Here is a 16118-nt window from a genome sequence, read left to right on the forward strand (position 1 = left end):
AAAAGAAAGGAAAAGAAAGAAAAATAGACTGCAGTCATTCTAAGGTCTGTGCCCCTTAACATGTATCAGTAATTTTTAAGGATTTTTGTGATTTAGGATCTGATGTGATGATTTGTCAGGTGTGTCAGATGAAAACCGTAGGTATAGCTGTAAATGAGTCATGACTTTGTAGTGATGATAAAACACAGTCTGCAATGCAAAACTTTTCTCAAAAACCTTTGACATAAGTAACCTACATGACCAAGCCCTAAGCCAATAACTTAGAAAAATGTAAATTGGTTTCACAAAGAAATAGATTTCAAAAGCACCAGTATATTGTGCAGAAAATCTCTGAATTATTTTGAGGTCTAAGCTTAAATTATTCAAATTGCTGAATAGTTTTATTTTTATTTCTAATGATTTTTGGATCACAGTGTATATATCCTTAGCTCAGTGTTACCCTAAGTGACTAACAGTCACTCACTATGCTCAATAGGTGAGGTGCTACAGAGCCGCTACTGTCTTAGCAGCTAACACAAAACCATAGAATAATCAGGGTAGTTGTAGGACTGCTTCCTCTTCATCACGGTATGAAAGACTGATACTATCTATCCCTTTGCTTTCCTGGATTTCTCATAGATTTATCATGACTCACAGCCAAGACAGCATGTAAAAATACACTGCTTAGAAATAGTTAACTCCCAAAGTTAAATTGGTTTTAATTTATAAAGATCTAAAAATTAAGTAATAAAATATACAATTTGAATACATTGTTCTGTTCTTAAACCAATACCTTCTTTTCTCAGTGTGCATTTCTTTTAAAGTTACTTAAGTTAAAAAAATAGAATAAAATAAAGGTACTCAAATTAATAAAGTCATATATATTAGATCATAAAATTGGGAAATTTTTTATGCTGAAATTGAACCAGGTATATGTTTCAAGTAAAATTTTTGCTACCAGTTTTTAAAATGTTCTGAAATTCTACAGTGAACATTATTATTTTCCTAAAGGAACAGGTATTATGTGCTTTATTTCAAATTCTTAAAATAAGTTTACACAGTTCTACTTTCTCTAATGAAACATCAGACTCAAAAATGTATTAATGAACAATTAAGAATAAAGAGGTAAGTGAACTCTCTACGATGTGCATAAATAACTCTCTCTAAACTTTGTTGTCATGGTGTCATAGATGAATAAAACAAAAAATCTTCAATAAATGCAAGGGAAGAAAACTTGAGTTTCTAAATATGCAGAATAACTTTAAGATATGCATCTTTTTTGTTTTTAGCTTGCTTTGCTTTGATTTGCTTTTATTTTGAATACCAATGAAGTATTACCAAAAACATCTCAATATTCAGCTAAATGTGTGTTTGTTTTTAGGATCTTTCAGGAAATGAAGTGGTTGGATCTTATTTCTCTGTGAAGTCTTTCTTTTGGAGGGTAATGTCTAAATTTTTTATATGAATATTCTTGATTTGGAGTTCTGAATAATAATTTTGAAAGTTCAGTGTGAGTTATGCAATTCACTTTTTAAAATAGATTCCAAGACAGATGTCCTCTTTGGCTTCTTTATTAAGCCATCTAGGCAGCTGACTCTTCTGTTTCTTCATTTGAAAACATTAAGAACTCATATCCTTAGAAACACATTACTCGAAGTCAGATCTTTCTGGAGCCAAGTTAATCCCAAAGCTAAAGCTTCAGTGACTTTGTAGGGCCCATGAAGACTTTTCTCCACTCTTGGAAAATGGGATTATTTTCTCTTCCCTTCTATTCAAGAAAATTTACTTCATTACAGTGATCTTACACAACATATATACTAAATCTCTAGTAGATATTCAGTGCCCTTTCTTTGAAATAAACTGATTTAGAAAACATCATTTCTGCCTCTGATTTAGATGGAGAAAAGATCAAAGTTCGACAGGATTTGTTTTAAACGCCATCACAATACAATTTACTCTTCAGTGAGTTAAATATTATGAGCTCTGTCATCCATTTTTTTCTCCACTGCAGTTCTGAACTATCCAGAGCTTAGTTCACTACTAATTCACTTACTACTTTTTAAAGTGTCCCTCCCTCTTTGAAAACCCACTCTTGGCACAGGGATACATTGCAGTAGATACTGCAGTGTAACTGCTAACCTCTCAGCCCTTTATCATTTTCCTTCTTGGCTCTCCAACTATTTGTGTGGAAAACCACCTTTCTCCTCTAGGGTTTTAAGATTTTCCTGTTCCAGATGAAGTCACACACTGACCAGTAAACAAGTACAAGCCACATCCACTCATCCCCTCCTGCTCTGACAAGCATAGCTTTCTGAGCCTTTCATTGTTGTGACCTGATTCTACTGACTATGGCCGTTAGTCTCCGTTCCATCTACTCCCTTCCCTGAAGTCATTTTACTTATTTACTAAAATAATAACAGTTCTTTTTGTATGCTCATGCGTTGTCCATGAACACACAGATTGACTGCTTTTGAATTCTTCCATGACCTTAAATTAAAACTAGTTTTTTGGAAAACAAGACAAAAATTTAATAGCTCTCCTAAGACCAAGAGATAAGGTGAATTGATGGGGGAGATTTACTTATCCGCAGAAGTCGGGAGTGCCCTGTGTTCTTTGTTCTAATACAGCAAATGTGCAAACTGGTCCCTGTGAGTGAAGATTTGTCACCAGCCCATCTCTACATCACTGCTTTGCCCAAAGGCCTTCCTTTCAAGTGGCTCTTCCCACATCTTTCTTCTTACTGTTTTAAAATTAAACTCTCACCTCTCAGTGCTTTCTGTGTAGCTGTATTCATACTTCAATATTTTTTTAATAACTTTTCTTCAAACTCTTGGGCTTTCTGATTTTAGAATAAGAAACATACAAGAATAAAATATAAAAGGTAGCTTCTTTGTGTCCAAAGTCTAGAGTAACTCTTTTTCAAAGAATACAGTGAATGAGTAACACATGATTCATTTTACCAGTGAGGAAGCTAAGGCCCTGAGCAATGAGATTATAGCCTTCAAGGACCCAGATGACACGGTCAGGACCAATATTTCTCTCCTGAATGCCAGATAAATAAACAACTTGAAGAACTTACAGCAGTAGGATTCCTCTTTAAACTGATGAGTACAAATGCCCTATGTAAATAGAGATGCTCCTCTTTGAGGAGCATTGATTGATTGATTCTCAATCAAAGGTCACTCTGATAGCTGACCCCATGGCTCTTGACCCAAGGAGTATTGCTGTCCCAATGAACTTTTAGCAAAATGCATATGTAAGAGATTTCTCAGAGACATTTCCAGATACACAAAATATCTGAGTAGTGCAGATAAAATCTTGCATGAAGAGTTTACATGTATTTTGGGAGTTAAACAGGATGCTATTTGAAAGAAATTTTTATCAGCTTAATTTATAAGGATCAATGCATGTGTTCAAGAGCTAACACTTAAGTTATATGAAGTAAAACTAAATCCTAGTGAGGACATGCTGAGCCCTTGCTAATTGTCTTAAAAGCCACATAATGGAAAGAAAATACTAAAGTGATACAGGGATAGTCTACTTTTCAAAAGCATAACATTTATAATTCATTAAAACTCCATATTTTAGAACACAAAACACTACAGAGAGAATATGACAACTACCATGTTTCTCATGAGAGTAAAAATTACATGAAATCAATTGGATTACTCTAATTAAGTCAGAATTTCACTTAGGACTTTTAACTTCCGGTTAGAGGATGTTTGCTTAAAGCAGTTCTTTCAAATATTTAGCAGGATTATTTTTTCCTAGTTATCTCCGCTGAGTGGACATCTAAGTTCTGATAAGATTTGAACAAAACATCTCACAAGAACAATATAGTGATTTAAAGAGTAATTTTAATATTTTTACATGGAAGAGGGGGTAATATGCCAAGATTACCACATATAAATATGGAAAAAATTATAACAGTCAAGGAGAATGTAATGAAAAACACAGAGCAATGGGGAGTTATATTAGAACGCATCTCACAGTAGGGTCGAGCAGATGTGTGTTGGAGAAAGACTGTAAATAAGGAGAAAAGTTACTGGGTTTATGCTGAAGCATTCACATCCTGAACTATTCAAATATATCTGGCAGACCTCCAAGAGAAGCTTGGATACCTTTATTTTTAGGTGTGAGAACAAGACTCTCAAAATATTTATAAATTTTAATTATAATTTTTCTTTAAAAAAAATGAAGAAAACAAAGATCTTTGTAAGTCAAACCTAGAACTATTATTCCTTCCTTGCATTACTGGTAGAAATTTGCACATAATTTTAGCAGTCCAACAGGACTGCAATATATATGTTGATTTCCTCTTAGTATATAGTACACTGAAAAACACAATAGAAGCTTAAGAACTTTTGTTTGGCCACAATTAAAGTTAGAGAGCATAGCTCAAATGCCTTAAGTAAACATAAATAACTTCCTGGCACCACAAATTGTATCAAGAACCAATCAAAATACAAAAGAAAATGTAAGGATTAAAAAATAGGAGAATTTCTCTAAGGATTACAGTGCCAGTGAATGAGCTGAGAAAGGAGGATCAAAGCGCTATTTTCAGAGGAGACACTTCACAGGAGGCTGCACAAAGCACTGGCAGGGCTTTCTGTAAAGGCAATTCTGCTTTCAGAGGATAGAGGCTGGCAGAACAAATCTACTGGTTGGACTTCATCATCCAGATGCAATTCACTGGAATAAACTCTACAGGAAAAGGAAAAGATCGAAGCAGCCTGTGCCTGGGATTGAGCTTGTAATTGTTCCACACTCCGGTTTTTGCAGCACAAAACAGTCATTCCAGGCTGTCATTATCTCTTCTTTGTAGAGGCCCATGGATCATTTGATTAAATAAAACCACGTGCCAGCTCTGTCCCGAAAATAGAGAAAAGAGCGCCACACATGACTTACTGTGAACACACAAGCAAGGTCTTTTACTGCAGTTTCACAGTGTGTGGGTCTCATTTGGAAGGATTAGGTTTAACTCAAGTAATAAAATCAAAGATAACAAAAGCCAAGGATTATTTGTACGTATCAGGAAGAGGGTTGGTGTAGTAACTGTGTTCCCTTAGACACATGTTAAGCCTAAGTAGATTTTTTGGTACTGATTTATTTTAAAATCAGGATCTAGACTAATAGGTTATATCTTATTATTAGTGGTCTAGTTTTCCAGAGAATGGTACTAGTAAAGTTTACTAACTACAATGGGAACATAACTGTCTTCTCAATCTGTGTGCTCGAATCTATACCTTGCCCCTTTTGAAAGATGTTAGGTGATATTTTATTATAGTGCACAGTTAATTCAAGTATGCTTTAATAAATAACACATGCCAGGATTATTAGCTATCTCTACCCCCTTAATTAGCCTTTCCCAGCAACCCATAACCAGGACATGTTTCATCTGAGTGAAAGGCAAAGCAATTTGAAAAAGCTGTACCAATTAATTCCTTTGTTGTATCATAAACTTCATAGGCTCTGTCCAAAACGTACGATATAGTGCAGAATATCGTGGAATAAGTATCAACAACTACAGATATAAACCTCAGCCAGCCCATCTGTAGGCATTTAGCTTTGACTGGGATATCTATTTTCTCAGTGCCTCCATTTCTTTACCTTAAAAAAAGAGAATGTTCCATGAAAAATACTAGAATGTGAAAACTGCAGAATATAATAACTGCTCAATAAATGTTTCTTTCTTTCTGTGTGATTTAACCATTCCTTCAGACTGCTCAATTCAGTCCTTCTCATTGATGTCATTAAAATTAATGCCTTTCATTTCTTCATAATACTATTGTTCAGAATCTTTCTCTAGCTACTCTGTAAGTATTTAATGCAAACTTTCACCTTCACTATGATGATTTCCCTCCAGAATTTCTTGTCAGGCTGTGTTTCTTAATCCATCTCTTGCCTCTGTTGGTTTTAGTAGGGAAGAAATCTTTGCATTGTTTTTTTCTTATAGCAAGACAGTAGAGGAAAATATTAGCTAGGACAAAACTTTTATATTACTTTAGAGATATATCTTTAATCAATTAAGAATATTTACCTATGGTATGCAAGATTAGCAGGATCACAGTTACTGCTTGCCTCTGTAACACTTCCTCTTGGGCCATACCACTTTGGAAAAAAAATTCCAAAATATTGGAATATTGGAAAAAAAAAATCCAAAATATTTTGCAGTATCACATGCAGGAAAATTATTCTTTCTGTGATTAGTGATTTCTCTTGCTGTTTGTATTCTCTGATGTATTTACTAAGAAAGTAAGGAAACATTTCCTCGGGATCCATCACCCTAAAAGCCCTGGGCTGTCTGGCCTTTACCACCGCAGCATCATTTTACTTGAAAATATGGCTGGAAACTAGAGAGTTGTGCTGTGCTTGTGTTCATTCTACTACAAGACATTTTCTGAAAATGACCGGAGACACAAATGCGTATTTTTTCAAAAAATATTGAAAAGTCATTCTGAATACTGATCAAAATGAGGGGTGGAGAGTGGAACAAAGCATTCTCGTGCAGCTCTGATCATTCATTTCCATCCAGACGTGCAGCAGCCCCACCCTTCGTGTCCTGGGCTTTTGCAGAGCAGAGCTTCAGAGTCCTTATTGCCAAAATGCACAAGTAAGTTCAACCGTTCAGTTCATCTGCCTTTGCTGAGCTTGCATGAGCTGTGAATTCTAAGGGCTGCCTTAAAAACACTCCCTATCCTAACCTATTTTATAATATGAGGCAAAATCATAATCTTGACTTCTTTTTCAAGAAATCATCTAAGTACACTAATATTCTCTCTTGAAGTGCCAACTAACTACCTTTAAAATTTTACTAAAGATTTTACTGGCTAATTGCTTCAGACTGTGAAATTTGTGTTGTTCCCTTGTAATTTGCTGTTCTTTATTGATTCTAAACTTGGAGAAGTTTCTTTGTGAAAGTGGGTATCAAACTTGGGTACACATAAGAATCACCTTTTCACATGTGGAAATAAAAACATGACACTGCTCCATAAAATCTAGGAAGGGTTAGTCCACAAGTTTCAACAAGCTGACTGCTAAAATTCAAGAACTAAAGAGTTCAAAGATTACCTCTTTCTTTTGTGCCTTGGTTCTTGGCTTTGAAGCTGAGTTAGATTTTGTTTTTTATTCTTTGCTCCTTTTTCCTTCCTCCGTCAAATAACATTTTCTAATTCAACAAGGATTTAGCTAGGAGCACTACCTTAGATAAACAAGTACCAGTTTTAATAAGCTAACTTTGGGACCTGGGATATAGCTCAGTAGCACAGCAAGCATATGCCTGGCAAGCATAAGGTTCTGAGTTTGATTCCTTATGCCTGGCAAGCATAAGGTTCTGAGTTTGATTCCTGGTACCAAAATAAACAAATAAATAAATCATCATCATCATCATCATTATCATCTAACTTTATTCAGCAATATCCTAGACTTGTTCACTTTGCCCTTTAGGTGCTCAACAAGTGGTTTTTTTGACTACTTATTAATACATCAATAAATATGTGTTATTAAAATACATTCTATGAGAAAAATATTAATGAAGGAAAGTAATAAATTAAGCTTTTCATAATTGTTCCTGTAAGCTCCTACTTCTCTTTTTAAATTCTCTAAATATCCAGACTAATCTGCTCTCCTGATCATTAAATTTAAAAGCAGCATAATCTGTGCCAGAGAGAGGAAAATGTTTGCAATTATGTTAACTAACGATAGATAATAGGACACAGGGAAGGCCAGTGCACACGAAAGCCTATGCTGTACGCACCAAAATGTGTGTCAGAATTGCTGATTAATGACTGATTAAACCAGAGGGCGGGGCCCCACTCCCAGGGCTTCTGATGCCGCTCTAGTGAGAATGAGCCAAAGAACCTCAGTTTCTGGCAAGTTCCAGGTGGCACCGATGCGCCTGCTCTATGGACCACACATTTGCAAGACTGCTGTGCAGAGAAGGGAGCGTTTGAGACAGAGCAAAGTGACTCAGAATGTTCCTTGGAGAGCATCAAATTTAGTGGTTTGAAAGGTTTTTTTTAAGGCTGTGCAGTTCTGCTCATTACCATCCCTTGAATGAGCTTCCCAGAACCTTGAATTTTAAAAATAGGTGAAATAATGAATGGCAGCTCCCTTCGGGAAGCCAGGTCTTCAGTGTCTATGGAATGTACGTTTTCCCATACTGTCTCCGCCACTCTGCCCCCCATATGCACACACAGAAGAGTGTTCTGAGTACATTTGGGGACCTGGAAATGAAGTTTAAAAAACAATAAGAAACCATTGAAATCCAATTGACAAAAATAAGAAAATTTATTGAAAAGTAATAAGAAAATCAAGTTTCAGAGAGGGAGCAACATGCCCAAGTCACAGAGGACTCACTAGACAGAAGTGAGTACAGTCATCCTTCAGCATGCGAAGTCTGGTAGGGAGCTTAGCTCCAACCCCATTCACCCCGTGGATACCGCAATCTAGAGGTGCTCAAGTCCCTTACACGAAACGGTGTGATATTTGCATATAACCTGCAAACATCCCCCTGTATATTCATCTCTGGATTACTTATAACACCAAATACAGAGTAAATTCTAAGTGAGTAGTTGTGATACTGTATTGCTTAGGGAATAGTGACAAGAGGAAGGAAGTCTCTTTATGTTCAGTACAGATGCAATTAATTTTTCCCTAAACATTTTCAATTCATGGTTGGTTGAATTCTCCCAAGGATGTGGAGAACTGACCGTATTTCAATGTCTGGGTTTTTTCTACTATGAGGAGTCTGCTATGAGGGAACTATGGTTTCTACTATGAGGGAACCCTAACTTTATATTTTCCACCTTTATCTGAGAATTGCACGTCAATTTTCTATTTTCCATGCTTCAGCTAAATGTCTACCTGTTTAGTGGCTGTGTGTTTACCCACAATTATGTAGTTATCCAATAGAATTCACAGCTGAGTTACAAAGTTTCTTTTAGAGGGGCTGGGGATTTAGCTCAGCGGCAAAGCGCCTGCCTGGCAAGCGCAAGGTCATGAGTTCGGTTCCCGGTACCGGAGGAAAAAAAAAACAAAAAACAAAAAAACAAAGTTTCTTTTAGAAATGTGGAATTTTAAATAAAAGTTACTGAAGAAGAAAAATTATTTTTAAGATGTATGATTGGTATATTTTTTAGAAACCCTCTCTCTTCTTTGCAGTCTTTGCAGAGGCCACTTTAATGTCCATATTTTATCATTTTATGAGGAAATACTGTTCTTCCTCTTCCTCCTTTGTTTCCCAAGTTGCTTGGGAAATATTCTTCAACATTACAAAAAGGGATTTCTTAACCATTAATGGCAGAAAGCAAACAAGGCCTTAAATTCCTTCTATTACTATGAAAGCAGGAAAGATCCATGGAAAGAATTTTTTCCACTCCTTACTCTGTTTTCTCTTATTTTGGGGAAGAGGGACAAGTCAGGGTTTCAGGCATATTATTATTAAAGAAACTAACAGCATTCTCAGCTGAAGATGTTGTACAACCCAGATTGTACTTAACTGTCACTTGCATGTCATGTATGACTTCTTCTAGAAAATATGTGGAAGATGGCCTTTATATACATTCTTCAATAAGCGTATAAGTCAAAAGCTCTGTTTAAATGAGCAGTCTTTGCTAAGACAAATATTTCTTCTTGCCACAATACTGTATTTGTACGTCTGCCTTCCTACTTTGCCACTCAGATTCTTTAATGAAAGTTTCAGTTCCAAAGTTCCAAACCTGATTCTCCAGGCTCTTCTTTCAAAGATGGAGCAGCAAAAGTAGATTAAAGCAATCAATCAATCACCTGTTAGAACAAAATTAAAAGATACCATTAGCCATCAGTCATTATACCAATTCTAAATATTTTGAACCCCTTTGTTCAAACAAGATCCAATATAGAAACCCAGTCCATGCATATATGTTAATGAGGGGCACAGAGGAGTTCTGGGGCGCTGGCAGGTGTTTCATGAACCCTCTGTTGCCCTGCAGATCACTGCGGGTGAAGCTCACAGAGTGCGGAGTGTATTGATACCAAGGAAGCAAAGCCAGCCACAATGTTCAAAATTTGCTCTTCAATGTGGTAGAGAAATGCGCAATGTGATTTAGAAAGATTTATTGAAATGGCCAAGTACTGGAACTATTGTCTTTGAAAGAATATAGTTTTTATTTTCCTTGTCAAAGCACATGACTTTTGATGATGATGTATAAGAATGACTGTGGCATTGCTATGACATGCAGAAACTGTAGGAAGTCTAAATGGAAATGCAAACTGTACCAAATAGACCCTAACATTATCACAGTAATATAGATAGGGGTAGATGGCAAATAGGGTTAACCAATAATTAAGGAGTAGAATACTTTGAGATTCAGAGAAATGCTGAATTACTTCATGAAATGACTAACTGGAAAAACATACTTGATAATTAAAAAGAAATAATAACTTTATAGTATTATTTAACATTCAGTCCCACTTCAAACTGTTGTAATGTTTAACTACTTTCTGTTTTATTTGCTATATAGTTAAGAGAAGTTACATTACCATTTTTAGTAGACTTGCTAATTTTACAGACTTCTGATTTTGCTCACTGGCTTGAATGTTGTGATTTAGAATTGAGCATAATAAGAATCAGTAAAAAAAAAAAAAATGTTAAAGTGCTAGAATAAGAAATAAATCCAGAAACACACTTGCCTATATAAATCATAAGTGTAACTTTAAAAAAAATTGTAAATATCTGTGATGCAAGTTTCAGTTAGAAGGAAAATATTTTGGATGGCCATATTGATTTCATTTTGTATTCTATGATACTTTAGTAGTTCCTTATTGAGCTGGAACCCAATTATCTCCTAATGTGGCAAAAAAGTTTTTAAATACCTAAATAGAACTTGAAACTAATCTTGCAACTAACCACCCCATAAAACCCATTTGTAACATGAAAAAAATCTTTCAAAACCATAAATAATTAAACATCAAATACATACAGTATAGATGCAATCTTTGATATTTACAGTACTCATTTTGACCATATTTATTTTGACAGGCATTTTGACACAAATGCAAATAATCTCTGACATTCTTGAAGCATCTACATCTTGTAATGTGAAGATGTGAAAAGCGAGACTGTCTTTATTTGAGCACTCGCCTCCTTCATATAGCAAACTTATCAAGAATAATTTCATAATTTATTAATAATTTTGAAATTAATAAGTAGTTAGTACTTCATAAGTTGTTTTTGTTAATGACTGCCTATCTTTTGAAAAAATATAAAGGGGAAAGAATAAGGCCAAAGGACATACAATGTTTGGATTTAAAACACAATACTATAATGTGCTGGGCGTAATATAGATAGGGGTAGGTGGCAAATAGGGCTAACCAATAAGCAATCCCAGCACTTAGGAGTCTGAGGCAAGGGGATCGCTTCAGGTTCAGGGACAGCTTGGACTACTTAATGAGCTCCAGCCCATTCTGGAATACATATAAAGATGCTGTCTCAAAAACAAAACAAAAACAAATGAAAAAAAAACCACCACAAACACACTAATAAAACACACTGATCTAATTCACTTTTTCTTTGCCAAAATTTCAGAGCCAAAGTTTGCGTCTGTCGGACCAACACAGAAAATCCCATCTGTGGAGAGGAATAGTCAGCATCACCTTGATTGAAGGGCGAGATCTGAAAGCAATGGATTCCAATGGGTTGAGTGACCCCTACGTGAAGTTCCGGCTCGGGCATCAGAAGTACAAGAGCAAGGTATCTCTCTGCTTTCTCCCCCGCATTCCTGTCCATACCGGAGCTTCCTGCGTTCCTGTCCATACTCTTCCTGTCCATACTGGTTGGCTAATAACCATGCTTTTGGAGATGAAAACACTGGAAATTTTTAAATGCTTGGGAGAATTTTTAAATGCCATATCCAAAAACACCATCAACAATTGTATTCGTTTATGTACTAGGCAACCTTGGGTAAACTATGTAACTTCACTATGTCTCAATTTCTTCATCTATGATGTAGGAATTATCTTTCAGCATCCCTGTGAGAATTATAAAGAAGATTAGAAAGGAGCCATGACCCAGCAAGAACAAAGAGATCCTATTATAATTACAAAAAGTGCTAGCGTCTATACTATTATTTTATATACCATGAAAGTCTTTGTGAGGTTCTCCAGGTCATTTTATTCAACATAACTTGCACAAATGCAGAGTGCAAGTTTTTAAATGTTTGTAGGAAACAATGAGTCAAATTTCTGCTGCCGCCATAAGCAATCTCACCATGCCTCAATTTCCCCTTCTGTAAAAGAGAAAATTAAAATGACTCCTAGCTATGAGAGTTATTGAAAAGGTTAAATGAATATATGTTCTGCATGTCTCTAGTTTTCTGATACTAAAACACAGTAAGTGGTAATAGCAAATAAGGAGGATGAAAAGCAGCAGTTGTAATAAGTATATTATATAATAATTATATTACTAGTGATAATATGTTAAATAATAATAATAGTGTAGTATTGATAAAAGTAATGATAATCAGTAAAGGTCATAGTTAGCCATACATATATGTATACATATATGAACATACATATATGTTCATACATATATGAACATATATGTATGGTCATAGTTAGCCATACATATATGTATACATATATGAACATACATATATGTTCAACCATACCTCTTTCCTAGTTGGCTTTTACAGCTGGTGTTCATAGACAGTATGGCACAAATGATTACATCCATCCTGAATTAAAGATCATTTTCTAATTTGAGAATTCCTTTGCCCGAGGTGATCATTTTCACAGATGTTTTGTTTCAGTTTGGTTTAGGTTTTGTTTCTACAGTACTGAGGATTGAATCCAGGGTCTTCTCACTGAGCCATATCTGCAGACTTTTTAAAAGTTTCTTTTACGTACTTTGAGACACGGTCTTGCTAAATCGCTAAGTTGCCCAGGCTGAGCTTGAACTGGTGGTCCTCCTGCCTCAGCAGCTTGTCTATTCCCCTTGTGGGGCAGAAGTTTTCCTCGGTACCTAGGGTGGTTGGAAATAGCGTACAGTAGGCAGGGAGCACTGCCAGCCAGCTGTTTGTTCACTTCTTGAAGTACGCATGGAAAGGAAGGGATCATTTCTGACCTCTAAAAGGAGAAAAACAATTGAAACGCTAGTCTGTTGAGGCCAAATAAAAAGGCCACACCACGTTCCAAAATACCAGAAATGTTTATCTGAGCCCAATTTAAGACACTTCAATTATTATAGCATTCACCTGTGCCATCTACTATTTTTCTGATAAGGAGCTTAATAAATTTTAAAGTAGTTGCTCTTTCCAAAAATAGGTATCTATGACCACTTCATCCTTGTCTTCTCTCAGTTGACACCACTTCTATGTTTCAGTAGGCTACAGATATCATTTCTGTAGTTCTGTTCTTTAGGTATGAAATATGAAACGCAGCTATAGACGTCTGTCTCTCTCTGCTCTTTTTCTTTGTGATCTATTGCTGATTCGTTTCAGATTGTGAACTTTAAAAATTGTGATTCATTTGTACTACCTTTGCAAACAAACTCTTTACATCTAAAGAGCTGTCTGTCATCTATTAAAAAGAGAAAAGGCCACTGCATACCCAGCTGCTAAGAAAAATGGGGGGAGGAGAAAGAACAGAGAAACATACAAGTGTTGTTTAACCAAAGGGTGACTGGAATTTTAAAACATATCAGCATAGGTCACTTTGTTGATTCCACAAGGTATCTTTTCTGAATACTTGTAGTTATAAAATTGCACCTCAGATATCTTCCTTGTACATTCAAAGGAAGATCACACACTCCATATTTTTCCCCATATTTTACAGGGCAATGTAGCAATGCTATAATTCTCAGGTTAAATTTTGCCTAAAGCTATTGCTTTTCTTTTCCGCTCTCACAAAATTTCATTGTCTGTTTCCCACGTATTCAGTTAAAGATTCCAATGCGTGTGAAAGTAAGGAAAAATGAAAGAAACCCTGGAAAGCCTGCTTTTCTTCTGTTATGAGATGACTATGAGTTATGTCGTTATCTGTCAGTGATGATGTAGAAGGAATGCTAGTACCTGAGTGAGCTGTTTTATTTACAGGCTGTTTATTTTCTGTATAGGCTTCCTATTTCTCATCTACTATGTAGGATAATCAAGGAATGACTTTTAATTTGGAGGGACAGATCCTTTATGCTGTTGAGTAGTAAAGTTATTAGAAATCTAGTGATTCATTTTCACTTATCTGAAAACTTTAGTTCAAATAGCACAATTAAGAAGATTTTTTTTGGATGCTACCTGAATTTTAACTGAGTATCTCACGTTAATTTTTCAAAAGGCTGCAACTGATAAGACAACAGTGCCTTTTCTGTTTTCCAGATTATGCCCAAAACTTTAAATCCTCAATGGAGGGAACAATTTGATTTTCATCTCTATGAAGAAAGAGGAGGAATCATTGATATCACAGCATGGGACAAAGATGCTGGGAAAAGGGATGATTTTATTGGCAGGTTTGTGCACTTTGATATTTTTGGTTTATGCTAGAGAAGATGAATTTTTGTTTAAGTAATACTTGCTTTAAGTCTGGTTACTGGAAGTGGTCTATACTCTTTGGAAGGAAGGAATCTTTTTACGGCAAAGCAACGCTTGGATGAACACAGAAGTAGGTTCAAAGACTGGCCAGTAGGTGGCACTTTTGACTAGTTGATGGACCCAGCCTATTCCATTTCAATATCCAGAGATTTTCTCCAGATGTCGGAAATATTGTGCACAAAAGTTATGGGAGCTGAAAAAGAGGAATTTCATCTGATACGGGATACTTAAAAGAACAAAAAGCATATTCAGAGTCTGTAAAGTGAGCTGAGATAATATTTATTTTCATGAAGCACATTGTGACCATGAAATGCATTATTTCTTATAACTCTACAAGGTAGAGAATCTTTATAATCTCCTAGGAGTTCATAAATCTTGAAGAGTTACTAAGTTTTAGTGAAGGAAGCATGTAAGTGAGACAAACTCATGTTAATATGATCATGAAGCCAAAAATACTATTCTGTGGCTCATATGACATTTCTCTCTACAAGGTCAAGGATATTTTGAATGACTCCTTAAATCACATGAATTGTTTTCTTATTGCTTTCGTAAAGCTTATTTTTATATTTTTTTGCTGAAAAACACAAGGAAACCTGGCAATATCAGAATAAAGCATGGTGTGCAAAGAAGCTGTTAGCTTAAAATATTCCTTCTTTACTGTACTCTATGTGAATTCCAAGGCTTCATACTTACAGACCAAAGAAAGTTCATAGGTACTAAATTTTATTCTAGGAAAGTAAGAACAGGATCCAATCTAACATCCTTTCTCTTCATTTTTAATGACTCTGATATGTATGTTTTAAGCAACAGTTTTCATCCTATGCTTATAAAATGAGAAGTCAAAGATTAGTACCAGTTAACCTCTAATACTTTACTCATAAACTCTGCTGTAATGTAATACTGTTACACTTCAACCCTGTTTAAAGCAAAGGTCTTTATTGTGTGTTTCTCCCTTAATAAGGCACTATTTTCAGAGTTTTCTAAAAGCTATATCTTTGGAGCATACAAAAAGCTTAAGTAGTGGTGTACATCTACTAATGCACCAAATACATTGGATTAGAGTTAGATATTTTGTTTCTCTCTCCCCAGTGGAATATGAACTGTATCAAGTAAATAGACTCTAGCTATTGCTTGAATAATTAATTAAATTTCATAGCTTATAGCTATATTAATCATAGTTGGTTACAGAATGATGGTCACATATATTTTGGTACCTTAGCTGCATTACTTTATGTACAAAATTTCTTATGTTGGAAAAATAATGAAGAGGACTACACTCTAAAACACACCTGCTTCCTGGATTTCTGGCCACATGGTACATGAAGGCTTTCTTGTTGCTTTTTCTACATTTTTCATAATGCAGAAATCCTTTTATGTACTTCTTCCTTGGGATGAATTTCCCAATTTGGAAACTAACAGTTTCTTAGCCCAGTTGGTAGCGGTCTCCCCTGGTCCTTGCTTGACAGTACTATGAGCTCAAGGGCAGAAACGGCTGTGTGAGACGGACTTCTCCCACTTCACTTTGCTTGTAAGGGTCTGTCCAGACTTAGGTAAGTTTTGAGAGGACAATGGCAAATG

General features: G+C 35.5%; 1 protein-coding gene across 8 annotated transcripts in view; it reads left to right on the plus strand.

Moving 5' to 3' along the window:
* Nucleotides 1-16118, plus strand: part of Mctp1 (multiple C2 domains, transmembrane 1) — a 517439-nt gene that overhangs the window by 316499 nt on the left and 184822 nt on the right. For 6 of the 8 annotated variants that reach the window (XM_013513035.1, XM_013513041.1, XM_013513036.1 and 3 more), the window contains exons 7-10: nucleotides 1361-1420; nucleotides 6515-6592; nucleotides 11546-11710; nucleotides 14328-14458. In XM_013513035.1, the coding sequence (XP_013368489.1) occupies nucleotides 1361-1420; nucleotides 6515-6592; nucleotides 11546-11710; nucleotides 14328-14458 (434 nt within the window). The remainder of the gene's footprint in view (nucleotides 1-1360; nucleotides 1421-6514; nucleotides 6593-11545; nucleotides 11711-14327; nucleotides 14459-16118) is intronic. The other 2 variants (XM_013513038.1, XM_013513043.1) reach the window with 2 other exon arrangements.

The sequence above is a fragment of the Chinchilla lanigera genome, unplaced genomic scaffold, assembly GCF_000276665.1.
Source record: "Chinchilla lanigera isolate Chin_1 unplaced genomic scaffold, ChiLan1.0 scaffold00017, whole genome shotgun sequence".
Classification (NCBI taxonomy): domain Eukaryota; kingdom Metazoa; phylum Chordata; class Mammalia; order Rodentia; family Chinchillidae; genus Chinchilla; species Chinchilla lanigera.